General features: G+C 38.5%; 1 protein-coding gene across 4 annotated transcripts in view; it reads right to left on the reverse strand.

The window, feature by feature from the left end:
• Positions 1 to 2,505: 2,505 nt before the first annotated feature.
• PRKAR2B (protein kinase cAMP-dependent type II regulatory subunit beta) overlaps positions 2,506 to 18,781 on the reverse strand; it is a 110,544-nt gene continuing 94,268 nt past the window's right edge. Inside the window, exons 7-11 of one of the 4 annotated variants that reach the window (XM_019940604.3) lie at positions 18,401 to 18,502; positions 16,917 to 16,991; positions 7,328 to 7,393; positions 7,061 to 7,199; positions 2,506 to 4,665 (exon numbers count right to left, since the gene is read on the reverse strand). In XM_019940604.3, the coding sequence (XP_019796163.1) occupies positions 4,532 to 4,665; positions 7,061 to 7,199; positions 7,328 to 7,393; positions 16,917 to 16,991; positions 18,401 to 18,502 (516 nt within the window). In that variant the 3' untranslated portion in view covers positions 2,506 to 4,531. The remainder of the gene's footprint in view (positions 4,666 to 7,060; positions 7,200 to 7,327; positions 7,394 to 16,916; positions 16,992 to 18,400; positions 18,503 to 18,781) is intronic. The other 3 variants (XM_033862894.2, XM_073809576.1, XM_073809577.1) reach the window with 3 other exon arrangements.

The raw sequence follows: 18,781 nt of genomic DNA on the forward strand, positions 1-18,781 counted from the left end.
AAGACTCAGTTATAATTGGTACTAACAGAACATTTCACATATTACATTTTGCAGTGACGTTTTAATCTTTTTGGAAAACGGCAAGACCCAGCTGTGGTTAAATCAGAATCTGGGAACAACACCTAACAGGTGGCCTTTCATTTTTAAGGTGGAGACAATTACCTCCGTATCATCCACCATCACATCTTCCCTCATATAAGTTACATGCTTCTTCAGGATTTCCTAGGCAACTTTAAATTTACAAACTTAGAGCATAAAAAAGGGACAGGAAGACCCAGATCTGTTGGTCAAATAGTTTTCCTTGGAAACTCTGTACACATTTCTCTATATACTAGGCTCAAACATCATTAAGAGAATATGAGTGTGGACAAAAAAACATTACCTACCATTTCAGTAAACAAAGAATGTTGCCTTCCCTCCAGCCAGTAGCCACGGTGCCACCCATACCAGTGCGCCCTGAGGGGAATTCAGGATGGAGAAAAACACGATACTGGCCCTAGATAATTAAGATATATATCAGAGGAATAATTTCAATGAGCCCAGACTCTTGCATCTCCCCATACACAGAAAAGCACTAAAATCACTGAGATCTTTTTTTGTGTGTGTGATTAGCAGTAATCTTTTGATGTCTGACTACATTTTTGTTTTTTCAGCAAAAACTCCTATATATCCTGGCCCCTCCCTTACCTCTTTGGAACAGTCCCTCAGAGCTATCTGAGAGGCTGTTGCCTGGGCTGTAGCGCTCAGTAAGGTCCCCAAATAAATATATTAATATCTCACAACTTTTAGGCTGTGTGGGGTTTTTTTTCTGTTGAAGTGACAGACCAAGAATTGCAGGAGGAAGCAAGAGATCTCGATTGCCCGTGAGTTCTGCCATGGATGCACAAAGTAAATGACTTGGATGGAATCACTGATTTTTCTCACTTATACAAATGGGATTGTTAACCTCTCGTAATTATTGTTGGGCACACAAGTCCTCCACAAACACCTGGTTTACCTTATTGCTAACATTTCCATTATTCATTTTATTTTCAAGGTGTTTTTTTTTTAAATACTCATAAAGACTAACAACTGTATAGTTTCAGTTGCTCAACCAGTTTTGCTGCCTTGAAAAGTATCGTGGAAGAGGTAAGGTCTCAACTCTTTCTCCAATTTCCTTCTTTCTTTCTCTTTTTTTCCTCCAATTTCTTCTCATCAAAATTCTTTCTGATATTCAACATGAGGCTGTACCTCACACTTTTATTTTAGAAGGCAGCATTCCTTATCATTCTATTTCTCCCTTATATATTAATAATCCTGTTTCTGCCTTATGTATTAATAGTTCTATTTCTCTCTTAGGCATTAACATTTTATTTAGATAGGAGAATCCCTTTTTCAGTTGTTTAAGCTTGATAATACAGCTTATCCAGATGTATTACTTACCACGCTAGGCTTATACATTATTCATATTCTTTAAGAATGCCAAAGGCCATCTAGTCCTTGTCACAAATATAACATTCCTTGAAAAAAATTAGGAAAAATTATATCCATATTTTAAAGATGCTTTAGAAAGGAAAAGGACTTAGCACTTAATCCTACATATTTCAGTAAAATCCAAAATTCCTTGCTTCATGCCGTATGTTTCGCTTGCAGCATTTTAAATAGTCTGCTAGCCAGGGTTTAAAGAATGAACCAAAAACACATTCACACAGCATGCGTCACAAGTAGTATTTATGTTAAAGTATATGCACCAAGACATATACTACCAAATGTCAAATAGATAGCTAGTGGGAAGCAGCCGCATAGCACAGGGAGATCAGCTCGGTGCTTTGTGACCACTTAGAGGGGTGGGATAGGGAGGCTGGGAGGGAGACGCAAGAGGGAAGAGATATGGGGATATATGTATATGTGTAGCTGATTCACTTTGTTATAAAGCAGAAACTAACACACCATTGTAAAGCAATTATACTCCAATAAAGATGTTTAAAAAAATTAAAAAATAAAGTATATGCACCAAACCCTAGTTCATATCGAAAGGCAGGACACACACGCACGCGCACACGCACACTCTCTCTCTCTCTCTACATAAAGGGAAGCACCTTTGTGTTAAAAGAGTGTCCTCCCATAATTCTTAGCAACATAATGCATCCTTGAATGAAACATCAACAGAGAATTTCCAAATAGTAAGGACTCTTGGTCTGTGATTAAATAATGGCATTCACAACTCAAACTTGCGGTGTTTTAATTACTTTAACACATAAATTCCCTAGTGTGCTAGATTTACTTGGTTATTCTAAATGGCCGAATTCGTCTGTAACATACCACAACTATTTAAATCACATATGACCAATAGTTAAGATTTTTAAAAACCTATTGCCCTACAGAACCATACCTCCTTGCTGCATGATGCTCAGGGCTTACCTTTCACATATGCCCTATCTCTGTCATGCTTTTCACATAGTACAATGTGCACTATGGAAGTCACATTAAAGAAACAAGTGGAAAAAAAAAACTCATTGAAAACACTTTATTATAAAAGTGTGCTTTATTATAAGGAAATTTTAAATATAACCAACAATACTGAAAATAATGTAACTGGCATTTACAGCCTTGGTCAGAGTTCTTTATTAAACAGGCATTTGTAGTTAACAATCAGCTTATGCAACAAAACAGGTAACCTGAAAAAGTGAATAAAATTGAGAATACAGAATGATGAACGAGGAATTTGGGGTTCTTTGTGTTTTTTGTTTAGCAGACATGGCTTTTAAAATCTGAAATAGAAAACAAGTCCTCCCTCTTCATGTAGTAAGCTCTCTTCCTGCGGGAAAGTTTGCAAAATTGTTAAAACTGTTCTAAAATGTGGCTGAAGGTATACTTTACATACTTCTTATATATACATATCTGATTAACATATTTTAACCACGTTTTCATTATACAAGCAAGACCATAAACATTCTCTAGTAAGACCACACTAGCCACAGAATCTTTTTACCCATGTATATATTTCTTTGAAACATGTTTCCCAAAATGAAATTGCTCATTTAAAAGGGAACAACTGGTTAGAATTAATCTCTCTAGACGTTGGGGTCATGTAGGCCTAGAAATCATGTAAGAATATATTCCTTTGGTTGAACATAATTAAATTCATTTTATGTAGCAGAATAATCATGTCAATTGTCAACAAAAATCTATTCAGTTGAGTTCATTCTGCACTTTTGAGAGTCTACATTAAAGCAAGTGGCAAGGCCTAATGGTATATATGGAATGGACAGAAATTCCTTTTATGTTTATATATGTTTTACTTATAAAAATTTATTTCTCCCACCTTGGAGGAAACCCCTGGGAGCAGATGTCTGAAAAGGATTGTATTATGTACATCTAGTGAAGAACACAGAGCTATCTTAAGCGCATGTTGATAAGGACCCCAAATATTTTTGGTATAGGAGACTGTTTTTTTTAGCATATATAAGATCTTAGGCTTTCAGAAGACAACACATAAGTTTAAAGAGCATTTAAAAATATTTGTGACAGGGATTCCCTGGTGGTGCAGTGGTTGAGAGTCTGCCTGCCGATGCAGGGGACACGGGTTCGTGCCCCGGTCCGGGAAGATCCCACATGCCGCGGAGCGGCTGGGCCCGTGAGCCATGGCCGCTGAGCCTGCGCGTCCGGAGCCTGTGCTCCGCAACGGGAGAGGCCACAACAGTGAGAGGCCCGCATACCGCAAAAAAAAAAAAAAAAAAATTGTGACATTAAATGTCAAACTCAAATTTTTAAAGATAACAAATACAGAGAACTGCAAAATGGAAAAAGGAAGCATAGATAGATGCTTTATGAGAAAAATAATGACCTTTCACCTAAAAAGAGTCTTCCCTATTATTGTAATGATTAAACTGCCTGTCCTTAAAACCACTGGAATATGTAGGTTACTGACATTATGCCAAAGAAGTCAAAAGGTACTTTATTGCAAAAATAGAAAAGGTCTTAAAATTGCATATGATGTTTTATACCATTTCACCAATAGGCCAAGGCCAGTACATAACTTACCAAGCCAGAAAAACTCGAAAACAAACATTACTAAATTGTACGTACTATATATAGTGAGTTGTAAAAAGAATGTGATGCCATGCTGTATAGCATGATTCACTGCCAAGTTCCCTCTTACATGGGCGTAGTCATAACATATCAATCTGAGTGAGTCAAAATGAACACACATTGCCTATGACAACATCCTTTAATTATCTTCTTAAACACAGATACTTTCAGTATATTATAATCATCTGAATAAACCTTTCAGTCAAATCATAATTTTGTGGAGTAGAAAGTCATTTTATCAGTATGTCGATATTGTTTTGATCTACTCTTTTAGAAAGTGATGTTAAAGCCTATTGACTATTGAATCACTACTCTGTTTACTGATACACTGTAAATGTAAAAAAAGGAAAAAACCTGAAATCACAGAAAATGCTTGGCATCTACACAAACACATTCTCAGTGGACTAACCACTACTGTGTAATTTTGTCACTATAGGTCTTCTTGCTCCATACTTTTGCTTCATGCAGTGGGTTCAACAATATCCATGTTTGTTCCAAACAGGGCAACTAATTGTTCTTCATAGGTAGCGATGTTCCTTTTCATAATCTCCATGCAAGGTCCCAAAAGCCTTTCAAATGCTTGCACATCCATGGCTAAGAAGAGGGGAGAATAAAAGAAAAATAACATTCTTTGCAAATCTGCAGAATTTCTAAGTCATTTATGGCATCTATTCCGCATATGTCAATGACGCAATGGCATTTTTAGATAAATACCAGATACAAGAAGAAGGCATAAAGATAAAAACATTCCACTTCGGAAAGGAAGCAGCCAGTGTCCCTTGGCAATATGATGTCCTATTGGTGGTTCCTGATCCAGGTTAAAAGAATGAGGGACTCTTATGTCAAGACCTTGGAATTTTAAAAATAAACTAGTTTTGATGTCACCACCTTAGTAATATGAACTCAAGGGCAGCAAGGGAGTGCTTTCTATCTCGTTTTCCCTTCTCAGGGTTTACGATGCTATGTTGTGAAGAATCCAAATGTTACCTTTTATGATTTTTATTCTTTTACACTATGGTCAGTTCAAAATGGCAGCCAAAATAATGATTTTAGCCACTGTGTAAGTATGTGCTCTATGTCGCTTAGCTTGCCTATCTCGAGCATTTTCTAAAACTGAATTTATAATATACACGTGAAAATATGATCATACTATCATACAAATACAAATTAAAGTACTTTATTTTTTGCCTCTCAAATTGGCAGAAGTAAAAAAGGCAATGTTGACAATAGAGTGAACAAACATTGTTGTACTGCTGGTACATGTAAATAAGTACAAATAAAAGTGATCTGGCAATATTTATCGAAAACCCACTTCCAAAAAGCATTTCTCAGGAAAAGTCCTATATGTGGAAAAGTAGTCTCTGCATACACCCACACAAAAAAGCTCTCCCCGACCCCCCAAAATGGAGCCAAAACTCCCCAAATTATTTAACAGTGGGGAATGATTAAATAATTCATAATGTGTATATTTACCTAATGTTACAGTTTGATGTAATAAATATGAGAAAATGCCTAAGCTATAACGGATGAAAAAAGCAGTTTACAAAAAACTGTTTTAAAACAGAAAACCCATACAAATAAAAAAGATGAGAAGGAATTATAATAGGACGTGGAAATTGCTGGGTGGTGGCGGTATTGGGTGACTCTTACTTTTTCCTACCTTTTCTGTATTTCTCAAATTTAATGTGAATATAATAATTTATTATAGAAAAAAATTAATGGGATTTCACTCATATCGCCTTTACTCCTACTGTCTAATACCTCTACTCAGGGAAATTACCTGTCAGCTTCTAATTGTCTTCTTTTTCATCCAACTATAACCCTTGATTAATATTATATTATTTAAAACCTTTGAAAAAGTCAATTCTCTAAGAAAATTCTGAGGATATTTGCAAATCTTAAGAACATCGAAGCTAAATTTATGCTACTGAACTGTGGATGAAGAGCACAGAGTGGCTAATTACTTCTGAATCATTTCCTTGAAGAAAATGTCACCTAGGGACTTCCCTGGTGGTTCAGTGGTAAAGAATCCGCCTTACAATAAAGGGAATGCAGGTTCCATCCCTGGTCAGGGACCTAAGATCCCACAAGCCACGGGGCAACTAAGCCCGCACGCCACAGCTACTGAGCTCACGCGCCTCAACTAGAGCCCCCGTGCTGCAAACTACAGAGCCCACACGCTCTGGAACCCATGCACCACAACCAGAGAAGAGAAAACCCACACACCACAACTAGAGAGACGCCTGAGCGTCGCAACGAAAGATCCCGCGTGCCGCAACGAAGAACCCATGCACCACAACTAAGACCCGACACAGCCAAAAACAAATAAAAATAAATAAATAATAAAAATAAATCTTTTAAAAAAGAGAGAAAATGTCACCTGTACTGATATCTCCTGAACTATATTTTTCATTATTAAACTAAGTTATGTCTCATATATAAAATCTCAGCTATATATAGATGTCTTCCAGCTGAAGATGGCATTTCTGCTGAGCTGCTGTGTGGTACACAGAAGTAATAAACAGCTGAACAAGATTTTATTGTGCTCCGACAAGCTTGAACCTTTGATTCCTAGTACAAGACGAGTAAGTATTCTTACAGACATTCCAGCTTGCCCTTCAAAGCTTAGTGTACCTTATAAAAATGCTGTTTGAGCCTTCCTTTTTTGAGGAACACAGTGTATGTTGTTTATTTAAAAAATTCGATATAAAACTTGGTACTCAGGATTCTTATTTTAACGACATATTAAAATGTTATTTCATGCCTATAAAAAAGAACACAAAATTATAAGTGTGTGAAAAATTTTAAAGGAAAAATGTTGGCTTCTACAAATCGACTTTATAATGCAATGAATCCTAAACTTGTTGTATTTTGTGGGGACCATAAAACTTGTGAACCCAGTAAGATAATCTGTACAACATGAATACGTACAATGCAGACAGAATGATTTCAACCAGGGTAAGCATGCCCAGGGCTGCGTGAGTCCTACCTAAACATTTGACGGTCCCGATGGCGTGTGCGGAAGCAGCTCGGGGCTTGTTAGTTACCAGAGCAAGTTCTCCAAAGTACTGTCCCCGAGAGCACCGAGCGATTTCTACTGCACCGTTCTCCTCCGCCTCTGACTTACCCTGACAAGGTGATGGAAAGTATTAACTTTGACTCAGCTTAAGAAAAGTAAAAGTTAACCTTAGTCTAAACATCAGAAGGAAAATCTATTATGTTTCTTGCTCATATTTCATGGATTTTTAGGACTTACCTTCCTTTTCATGGTAATTTTCACTTCTCCAGATTCTACAATGAAAAAAGAATCAGCCAAGTCTCCCTATCAGAATAAAACAAAAACTGAGGGTGAAAATGCAAGTTTAGCTGATGGCAATCCTGGCGCCCGTCACACCCCTGAAATCAATCCCACCATGATTTGCCTGCAAGGTGAAACCCCACAGGAGCAGGCTATGTCCCCTTCTAAGTTGAGACGTTAAGATCGACAATTACATTGTAACAACTTCGTTTGTAAAAAATTATCTGAAATGATATACTATCTAGCACGGTATTTCTGCTAAAACTAGCCAAGAAAATATGGCCAACAACACTGAGGTAAGAATTTTGCCTGAACTGCAGCCGGGATAAAGCACATACATAGTTAGAAATGCTAGCACCGTTTCCCAGCAGCATTGCCTCTGTCAGCTGCTCCCATGCTAAAATGTGCCACTCTGTGGGTCCTAATCTACAAGCATCAGCATGGCGACCCAAGATAAGCCAGCGACTCCCAAACAGAAGGAAGCAAGCAGACTGCTTAGGGAGCAGTATGTGTGGGCCCAGATGTTTGTCCTGCATCTGGCTGGGGACCAAGCTCTAGATGCCAGTTTACCGACAAGCCACCTCAAGGCCCCAAAAAGATTTCTAAAAGGAAGTGTTGCCATTTCTAACTACACATAGCCATATTCTCGTTTTGGATTTTAAACAAACTGCCTTGACTTCCAAGGATGCCTTCTGAACTAAGTACAGTAGTATAATTACAGAAGATCGCAGATACTGACCTCCCTAAGCCTCTCAAAGTGATTCTGGAGAAACTGAGGTATTTCAAAACTCTTTAGTACAATTCAAGAAATATGGTATCAGATTATATCACAAGGAATGTTGAGTCTCGATTATATTATACTATAGTGCAGACGTGTATGTTTACAAATGCTTAAAAGACAACTAGTATCTAAAGATACCTTTAATAAATTCTAAGTATAGTATACATATCTCCTTTCCCTTACCTTTATATCAGGTTTTCATAAGAGCTTCATGTTAAATTTTCAAGTATCTTAAATCATAATAGGTCTATCGACAGCCATGTAATTTTGCTTTCAAAACGTGCTCAAATTGCATGTAAAACTAATGAATTAAGTCCTGTAGGTTGTGCCAATGTCACGTTCCTAGGTTTGATATTGCACTAGCGATGCAAGATGCACTGGGAGAAACTGGGTGAAGAGTTCGTGGGACTTTTTGCAGCTTCCTGTGAACCTGTAATTATTTCAAAGTAATCTGAAAAAATCATTTCAAAAGTGCTCTATACTTTGCGGTTTTTCAATTTATATCGTAGACCCTCAGCCTTGTTCTCTAATTTGTCTCTATGTCGTCCCAATCTCTGACTGCGCTAATCTGTATGTATGTGGGAAGTGTGGGAGGATTGATTGATTTACTTGTTTATTTGCCTTCTAAAATAATTACTCTTGAGAGACCTTCAAGATGGCAGAGGAGTAAGACGTGCAGATCACCTTCCTCCCCACAAATACATCAGAAATACATCTACATGTGGAACAACTCCTACAGAACCCCTACTGAACGCTGGCAGAAGACCTCAGACTTGCCCAAAGGCAAGAAACTCCCCCTGGTACCTGGGTCGGGCAAAAGAAAACAGAAAAAACAGAGACAAAAGAATAGGGACGGGACCTGCACCAGTGGGAGGGAGCTGTGAAGGAGGAAAGGTTTCCACACGCTAAGAAGCCCCTTCACTGGCAGAGACGGGGGGGTGGGTGGGGGGAAGCTTCGGAGCTACGGAGGAGAGCACAGCAACGGGTGCGGAGGGTAAAGCGGAGAGATTCCCACACAGAGGATTGGTGCCGACCGGCACTCACCAGCCCGAGAGGCTTGTCTGCTCACCCGCTGGGCCGGGCGGGGCTGGGAGCTGAGGCTCGGGCTTTGGTCAGACCCAGGGAGAGGACTGGGGTTGATGGCATGAACACAGCCTTATTAAGGGGGCTAGTGCGCCATGGCTAGCCAGGAGGGAGTCCGGGGAAAAGTCTAGAGCTGCCAAAGAGGCAAGAGACCATTGTTTCAGGGTGTGTGAGGAGAGGGGATTCAGAGCACCGCCTGAACGAGCCCCAGACACGGGCGTGAGCCGGGGCTAAAAGCGTGGACCCCAGAGATGGGCATGAGACGCTAAGGCTCCTGCTGCCGCCACCAAGAAGCCTGTCTGTGAGCACAGGTCACTATACACACCCCCCTTCCAGGAGCCTGTGCAGCCTGCCACTGCCAGGGTCCCGGGATCCAGGGACAACTTCCCCGGGAGAACGCATGGTGCGCCTCAGGCTGGTGCAACGTCACGCCGGCCTCTGCCGCCGCCTCGCCGTGCGCTCCATACCCCTCCCTCCCCCCGGCCTGAGTGAGCCAGAGCCACCGAATCAGCTGCTCCTTTAACCCCATCCTGTCTGAGCGGGAGCAGACGCCCTCCGGCGACCTACACGCAGAGGAGGGGCCAAATCCAAAGCTGAACCCCAGGAGCTGTGCGAACAAAGAAGAGAAAGGGAAATCTCTCCCAGCAGCCTCAGAAGCAGCGGATTAAAGCTCCACAATCAACTTGATGTACCCTGCATCTGTGGAATACATGAATAGACAACGAATCATCCCAAATTGAGGAGGTGGACTTTGGGAGCAACTGTAGACGTGGGGTTTGCTTTCTGCATCTAATTTGCTTCTGGTTTTACGTTTATCGCAGTTTAGTATTTAGAGTTTATTATCACTGGTAGAGTTGTTTATTGATTTGGTTGTTCTCTTTCCTTTTTTTTTATAATATATAGGTATATATATTTTTTCCCTTTTTCTCCTTTTGTGAGCATGTATGTGTATGCTTCTTTGTGTGATTTTGTCTGTATAGCTTTGCTTTTACCCTTTCTCCTAGGGTTCTGGCTGTCCCTTTTTTTTTTTTTGGTATAGTTTTTATTTAGGGCTTGTTATCATTGGTAGATTTTTTTTTTCATTGGTAGATTTTTTTTTTGGTTTGGTTGCTTTCTTTCCTTTTTCTTTTCTTTATTACTTTTTAATTTTTTTATTCTTAATATTTGTTTTTACTTTTTACTTTAATAACTTTATTTTATTATTATTTTTTCTTTATCCCTTTCTTTATTTCTCCCTTTTCTTCTGAGCCGTGTGGCTGACAGGGTCTTAGTGCTCCGGCTGGGTGTCAGGCCTGTGCCTCTGAGATGGGAGAGCCGAGTTCAGGGCATTGGTCCACCATAGACCTCCCAGCTCCACGTAATATCAAATGGCAAAAGCTCTCCCAGAGATCTCCATCTCAACATTAAGACCCAGCTCCACTCAACAACCAGCAAGATGCAGTACTGGACACCCTATGCCAAACAACGAGCAAGACAGGAAAACAACCCCACCCATTAGCAGAGAGGCTGCCTAAAATCATAATAAGGTCACAGACACCCCAAAACACACCACCAGACGTGGTCCTGCCCACCAGAAAGACAAGATCCAGCCTCATCCACCAGAAGAAAGGGACCACTCCCCTCCACCAGGAAGACTACACAACCCACTGAACCAACCTTAGCCACTGGGAGCAGACACCAAAAACAACAGGAACTACGAACGTGCAGCCTGCGAAAAGGAGACCTCAAACACAGTAAGTTAAGCAAAATGAGAAGAAAGAGAAAAACGCAGCAGATGAAGGAGCAAAGTAAAAACCCACCAGACCAAACAAATGAAGAGGAAATAGACAGTCTACCTGAAAAAGAACTCAGAGTAATGATAGTAAAGATGATCCAAAATCTTGGAAATAGAATGGAGAAAATACAAGAAACGTTTAACAAGGACCTAGAAGAACTAAAGAGCAAACAAGCAATGATGAACAACACAATAAATGAAATTAAAAATTCTCTAGGAGGGATCAACAGCAGAATAACTGAGGCAGAAGAACGGATAAGTGACCTGAAAGATAAAATAGTGCAAATAACTACCACAGAGCAGAATGAAGAAAAAAGAATGAAAAATATTGAGGACAGTCTCAGAGACGTCTGGGACAACATTAAATGCACCAACGTTCGAATTATAGGGGTCCCAGAAAAAGAAGACAAAAACAAAGGGACTGAGAAAATATTAGAAGAGATTATACTTGAAAACTTCCCGAATATGGGAAAGGAAATAGTCAATCAAGTCCAGGAAGCACAGAGAGTCCCATACAGGATAAATCCAAGGATGAACACGCCAAGACACATATTAATCAAACTGCCAAAAATTAAATACAAAGAAAAAATATTAAAAGCAGCAAGGGAAAAACAACAAATAACATACAATGGGATCCCCATAAGGTTAACAGCTGATCTTTCAGCACAAACTCTGCAAGCCAGAAGGGAGTGACAGGACATATTTAAAGTGACGAAAGGGAAAAACCTACAACCAAGATTACTCTACCCAGCAAGGATCTCATTCAGATTCGACAGAGAAATTAAAACCTGTGCAGACAAGCAAAAGCTGAGATTTCAGCACCACCAAACCAGCTTTACAACAAGTGCTAAAGGAACTTCTCTAGGCAGGAAACACAAGAGAAGGAAAAGACCTACAATAACAAACCCAAAACAATTAAGAAAATGGTAATAGGAACATACATATCGATAACTACCTTAAATGTAAATGGATTAAATGCTCCAACCAAAAGACACAGACTGGCTGAATGCATAGAAAAACAAGACCTGTATATATGCTGTCTACAAGAGACCCACGGCAGACCTAGGGACACATACAGACTGAAAGTGAGGGGACGGAAGAGATATTCCATGAAAGTGTAAATCAAAAGAAAGCTGGACGAGCAATTCTCATATCAGACAAAATAGACTTTAAAGACTATTACAAGAGACAAAGAAGGACACTACATAATGATCAAGGGATCAATCCAAGAAGAAGATATAACAATTACAAATATTTATGCACCCAACATAGGAGCACCTCAATACATAAGGCAAAAGCTAACAGCCATAAAAGGGGAAATCGACAGTAAAACAATCATAGTAGGGGACTTTAACACCCCACTTTCACCAATGAACAGATCATACAAAATGAAAATAAATAAGGAAACACAAGCTTTAAATGACACATTAGACAAGATGGACTTAAATGACATTTATAGGACATTCCATCCAAAAACAACAGAATATATTTTCTATTCAAGTGCTTACGGAACATTCTCTAGGACAGATCATATCTTGGGTCACAAATCAATCCTTGGTAAATTTAAGAAAATTGAAACCGTATAAAGTATCTTTCCCGACCACAATGCTATGAGACTAGAGATGTCAATTACATGAAAAAAATCTGTAAAAAGTACAAACACATGGAGGCTAAACAATATACTACTTAATAACCAAGAGATCACTGAAGAAATCAAAAAATACCTAGAAACAAATAACAATGAAAACACGATGACCCAAAACCTATGGGATGCAGCAAAAGCAGTTCTAAGAGGGAAGTTTATAGCAATACAATCCTACCTCAAGAAACATCTCAAATAAACAACCTAAACTTACACCTAAAGCAAGTAGAGAAAGACGAACAAACCCCCCAAAGTTAGCAGAAGGAAAGAAATCATAAAGATCAGATCAGAAGTAAATGTAAAAGAAATAAAGGAAACGATAGCAAAGATCAATAAAACTAAAAGCTGGTTCTTTGAGAAGATAAACAAAATTGATAAACCATTAGTCAGACTCATCTTTAAAAAAAAGGGAGAAGACTCAAATCAATAGAATTAGAAATCAAAAAGGAGAAGTAACAGCTGACACTGCAGAAATACAAAGGATCCCGAGAGATTACTGCAAGCAACTATATGCCAATAAAATGGACAACCTGGAAGAAATGGACAAATTCTTAGAAATGCACAACCTTCCGAGACTGAATCAGGAAGAAATAGAAAATATAAACAGACCAATCAGAAGCACTGAAATTGAGACTGTGATTAAAAATCTTCCAACAAACAAAAGCCCAGGACCAGACGGCTTCACAGGCAAATTCTATCAAACATTTACAGAAGAGCTAACACCTATCCTTCTCAAACTCTTCCAAAATATAGCAGAGGGAGGAACACTCCCAAACTCATTCTACGAGGCCACCATCACCCTGATACCAAAACCAGACAAAGATGTCACAAAGGAAGAAAACTACAGGCCAATATCACTGATGAACATAGATGCAAAAATCCTCAACAAAATACTAGCAAACAGAATCCAACAGCACGTCAAAAAGATCACACACCATGATCAAGTGCAGCTTATCCCAGGAATGCAAGGATTCTTCAATATATGCAAATCAATCAATGTGATAAAACATATTAACAAATTGAAGGAGGAAAACCACATGATCATCTCAATAGATGCAGAAAAAGCTTTCGACAAAATTCAACACCCATTTATGATAAAAACCCTCCAGAAAGTGGCTTAGAGGGAACTTACCTCAACACAATAAAGGCCATATATGACAAACCCACAGCCAACATCGTTCTCAATGGTAAAAAACTGAAAGCATTTCCTCTAAGATCAGGAACAAGACAAAGTTGTCCACTCTCACCATTATTATTCGACATAGTTTTGGAAGCTTTAGCCACAGCAATCAGAGATGAAAAAGAAATAAAAGGAATCCAAATTGGAAAAGAAGAAGTAAAGCTGTCACTGTTTGCAGGTGACATGATACTATACACAGAGAATCCTAAAGAGGCTACCAGAAAACTTCTAGAGCTAATCAATGAATTTGGTAAAGTAGCAGGATACAAAATTAATGCCCAGAAATCTCTTGCATTCCTATACACAAATGATGAAAAATCTGAAAGAGAAATTAAGGAAACACTCCCATTTACCACTGCAGCAAAAAGAATAAAATACCTAGGAATAAACCTACCTAAGGAGACAAAAGACCTGTATGCAGAACACTATAAGACACTGATGAAAGAAATTAAAGATGATACAAACAGATGGAGAGATATACCATGTTCTTGGATTGGAAGAATCAACACTGTGAAAGTGACTATATTACCCAAAGCAATCTACAGATTCAATGCAATCCCTATCAAACTACCAATGGCATTTTTCAGAAAACTAGAACAAAAAATTTCACAATTTGTATGGAAACACAAAAGATCCTGAATAGCCAAAGCAGTCTTGAGAAAGAAAAACGCAGCTGGAGGAATCAGGCTCCCTGACTTCAGACTATACTACAAAGCTACAGTAATGAAGGCTGTGTGGTCCTGGCACAAAAAACAAATATAGATCAGTGGAACAGGACAGAAAGCCCAGAGATAAACCCACACACATATGGTCACCTTATCTTTGATAAAGGAGGCAAGAATATACAATGGAGAAAAGACAGCCTCTTCAATAAGTGGTGCTGGGAAAACTGGACAGCTACATGTAAAAGAATGAAATTAGAACACTCCCTAACACCATACACAAAAATAAACTCAAAATGGATTAAAGACCTAAATTAAGGCCAGACACTATAAAACTCTTAGGGGAAAACATAGGCAGAAGATCCTATGACATAAATCACAGCAAGATCCTTTTAGACCCACCTCCTAGACAAATGGAAATAAAAACAAAAATAAACAAATGGGACCTAATGAAACTTAAAAGTTTTTGCACAGCAAAGGAAATCATAAACAAGAGGAAAAGACAACACTCAGAATGGGAGAAAATAGGTGCAAATGAAGCAACTGACAAAGGATTAATCTCCAAAACTTACAAGCAGCTCATGCAGCTCAACATCAAAAAAACAAACAACCGAATCCAAAAATGGGCAGAAGACCTAAACAGATATTTATCCAAAGATGATATACAGATTGCCAACAAAGTCTTGAAAGGATGCTCAACATCACTAATCATTAGAGAAATGCAAATCAAAACTACAATGAGGTATCACCTCACACCAGTCAGAATGGCCATCATCAAAAAATGTAAAAACAATGCTAGAGAGGGTGTGGAAAAAAGGGAACCCTCCTGCACTGTTGGTGGGAATGTAAATTGATACAGCCACTATGGAGAACAGTATGGAGGTTCTTTAAAAAACTAAAAATAGAACTACCATACGACCCCGCAATCCCACTCCTGGGCATATACCTTGATAAAACCATAATTCAAAGAGAGTCATGTACCACAATATTCATTGCAACTCTATTTACAATAGCCAGGACATGGAAGCAACCTATGTGTCCATCGACAGATGAATGGATAAAGAAGATGTGGCACATATAGACAACGGAATATTACTCAGCCATAAAAAGGAATGAAATTGAGTTATTTGTAGTGAGGTGGATGGACCTGAAGTCTGTCATACAGAGTGAAGTACGTCAGAAAGAGAAAAACAAATACCGTATGCTAACACATGTATATGGCATCTAAAAAAAAAAAAAGGTTCTGACGAACCTAGGGGCAGGACAGGAATAAAGAGGCAGACGTAGAGAATGGACTTGAGGACACAGAGAGGGGGAAGGGTAAGCTGGGACAAAGTGAGAGAGTGGCATGGACATATATACACTACCAAACGTAAAATAGATAGCTAGTGGGAAGCAGCCGCATAGCACAGGGAGATCAGCTCGGTGCTTTGTGACCACCCAGAGGGGTGGGATAGGGAGGGTGGAAGGGAGACACAAGAGAGAGGAGATATGGGGTTATATATATAGCCAACTCACTTTGTAATAAAGCAGAAACTAACACACCATTGTAAAGCAATTATACTCCAATAAAGATGTTAAAAAATAATAATATAAAATAAAATAATTACTCTTTTCTCAGCCTCACATACTTTGAATCTTGTTTCACATATATCGAAAGAGACAATATTTCAGATAAAGATTACAATACAGGGTAATATTGTGATACAAAAATTACAGAATTTATTAAAAATCTGTTTAAATCATGCAATCAATGTTTCAAAACTGTAACTAGGAAATAAGGTACTATCGTTGGTATGCTTTATCTGTAAACTTTAACTGTCTTCATAAATCCTACTTCTTGGTAGGTCTGTTCTAACCAAGATACGTATGTATTGCTTCTGGTTCCAATGGGATCTTAGAAAAGCATTAGAGGTTAAAGAGCATGCTGGCCCCCTTAGTGCCTGTAGCGCCTGGAAGCCAGTACAGTACATGGTGCAGCGTGTTCCCTTCTTGGTTTATTTCATCAGGAAGCAGCCTCAGGAAGTTTTGCCAATGAAGCGATTGTGCAAACTTCTACATCTTCCGAGGCACATTCTGGGTCCTTATTAATAAATCTCATGGAGTGATTACCATTTGTTTTCCTCTTATAAATGGCATTCTTTATACATGTGACCTTCATGTCAGGTACAAATATAAAATTATGCAGAAATCCATTTGATGATTTAATACATATTCATTAAGAGTTAGTTACAAAAATAAAAATACTCAAAATAGCTTCATGGCTGTAAATTAAACCATTTTTAACAGGTCATTTGATAGAATATTCATTTAACCCATCACTACATACTAATTATAGACACACATGAAAATTTTATCAAGACTTACAGTGTATAAGAGTCTTTTGGAAAATAACCCCAAACTGAATCCATAAAAAGTATTATACCTGAGCAATGATTTGTTCTCCATCGTTGTATACTTTGGTGCCTATCACATCTACCACTTTCAGGCGCTCAGAAACCTATAAAGGAAAAAAAGATAATACCCTTGATAATACTGTATTTGTATTTAATAATATAATTACTCTTGTATTTGATAATATAAATGGGTTTGAACCGTGCAGGTCCACTTATATGCAGATTTCTTTCAATAAATATACGGTGGGCCCTCTGTATCCACAAATGTGGAACCCGAGGGCTAAGGAGGGACCAGTGTGAGGGACTTGAGCATCCGCAGATTTTGGTATCCACCGGGGTGGTCCTGGAACCAATCCCTGTGGAAACACAGGGACAACTATATTAAACAGACTAATCAGGTAGGTAATCGTAACTATTTCTGGGGTTTAAAAATGGTAGCCTATAGGCCAAATAAATTGAGCCGTGTGTGGGTTTGTGTGTGCGCATGTGTGTGTTATATTAACTGCCAGCATTTTAAACAAGTTTTTCATAAAAACTTAAATTTCCAGCTTCTCTTGAAGAATCCGGGCATTCAGCAACACTCAGCCCTTATTTCCATGCAGCAAAAAATAAACTCTGGCGGACTAGCAGCTGCTTCTTTAGATGGAGCACATGTTTTCAAGTTTACCATTTCTTCTTTTTATGTACCTAGCTCTGAAGGCATTTGAAGTTCCAACCCCTGACCTATTTTTATTTAAAGATATCTACTGCTGGAGAAGATCAGCTGCCCAATATGCGTTCTGAAATGTGGCCCGAATTGCTTGCTACTCGGTGGATACTGACAAGCCAACAAAGAGACATGTTAGCACACTGGTCCATCAACCCCAAGGATTCTGGCTGAGATGCTAGAAGGATGGCATTGCTTTCGCTAAGGTGGGGAAGAGAGGGAAGAAGGTTTGGGATGTGTTAGGTCTGAGATGTCTTTTAGACATCCCAGAAGAAATGTTGACTATGCAGTTAGATAAATGAGCCTAGTGTTCAAGGGCAGGGCCTTGCCCGGTGATGTCAATTTTAAGAAGCATCACCATAATAGACATTTAAAGCCAGGGGATTTGCCAAGTTCACCGTGTGAATAAGTGTAGCCTGAAAAAAGAGAGACCTTAGACTGTCAGTTTTAAGAGGAAAGGAGGAAAGGAATAAAGAAGGAGAGGCCAGTGAGGACATTCTGTATTTAGATGACCTCTTCCTATAAAGGCTCTTGCCTACATTTAGGTGATTAGTTTAAGTCTGCTTTTAGATAGAGACCACACGTAAATCTGCTATAGATGCTCCTAGGGGTCTATTACTTGTAAATGACAAAACAAATGCAGTTACAGGCAGTAAAAGAGATACTAAGCTATAAAAACACTGTAATCTTTTCAAATGAAAATATGGATAGATTATTATTCAAAGAAACCTTCTACAGAACTAAGTATTTCTAACAAAACAGAATCTTTTAAAGCAAAATAAAATAAAAGCACAAACATATACTTACTTCCAAAGATTTAAGAAATGGCAGTGACTCAATAAAGCTTTCATACATTTTTCTCTTTTTGGCATTATTTTTTACAATTATCCTCCTGAAGGTTACCCTGTCCTAAAGGCAGAATATCAAATACAAAGATAGTTAAAAGGTAGACTTTATGGAGAAAGAAAGTTTGAAGAAATAGTTTCATTTTATTCCCTGTAAGGAACAAACAATAATTGAAGATTCTGAAGTAGAAAATTAACATTACTATCCTTCTAATATGACTCATTTCAGATTTTATTTCTTTAAGCAAAAATATAGAACCATATTCATGTTTTTTAAAGAAAGCAAGTTTACTTTTTATTCAGAACAGAGATCTGACCAACATGTAACTGGCGGGCTACACCC

Source organism: Tursiops truncatus, chromosome 9, assembly GCF_011762595.2.
Source record: "Tursiops truncatus isolate mTurTru1 chromosome 9, mTurTru1.mat.Y, whole genome shotgun sequence".
Taxonomy (NCBI): domain Eukaryota; kingdom Metazoa; phylum Chordata; class Mammalia; order Artiodactyla; family Delphinidae; genus Tursiops; species Tursiops truncatus.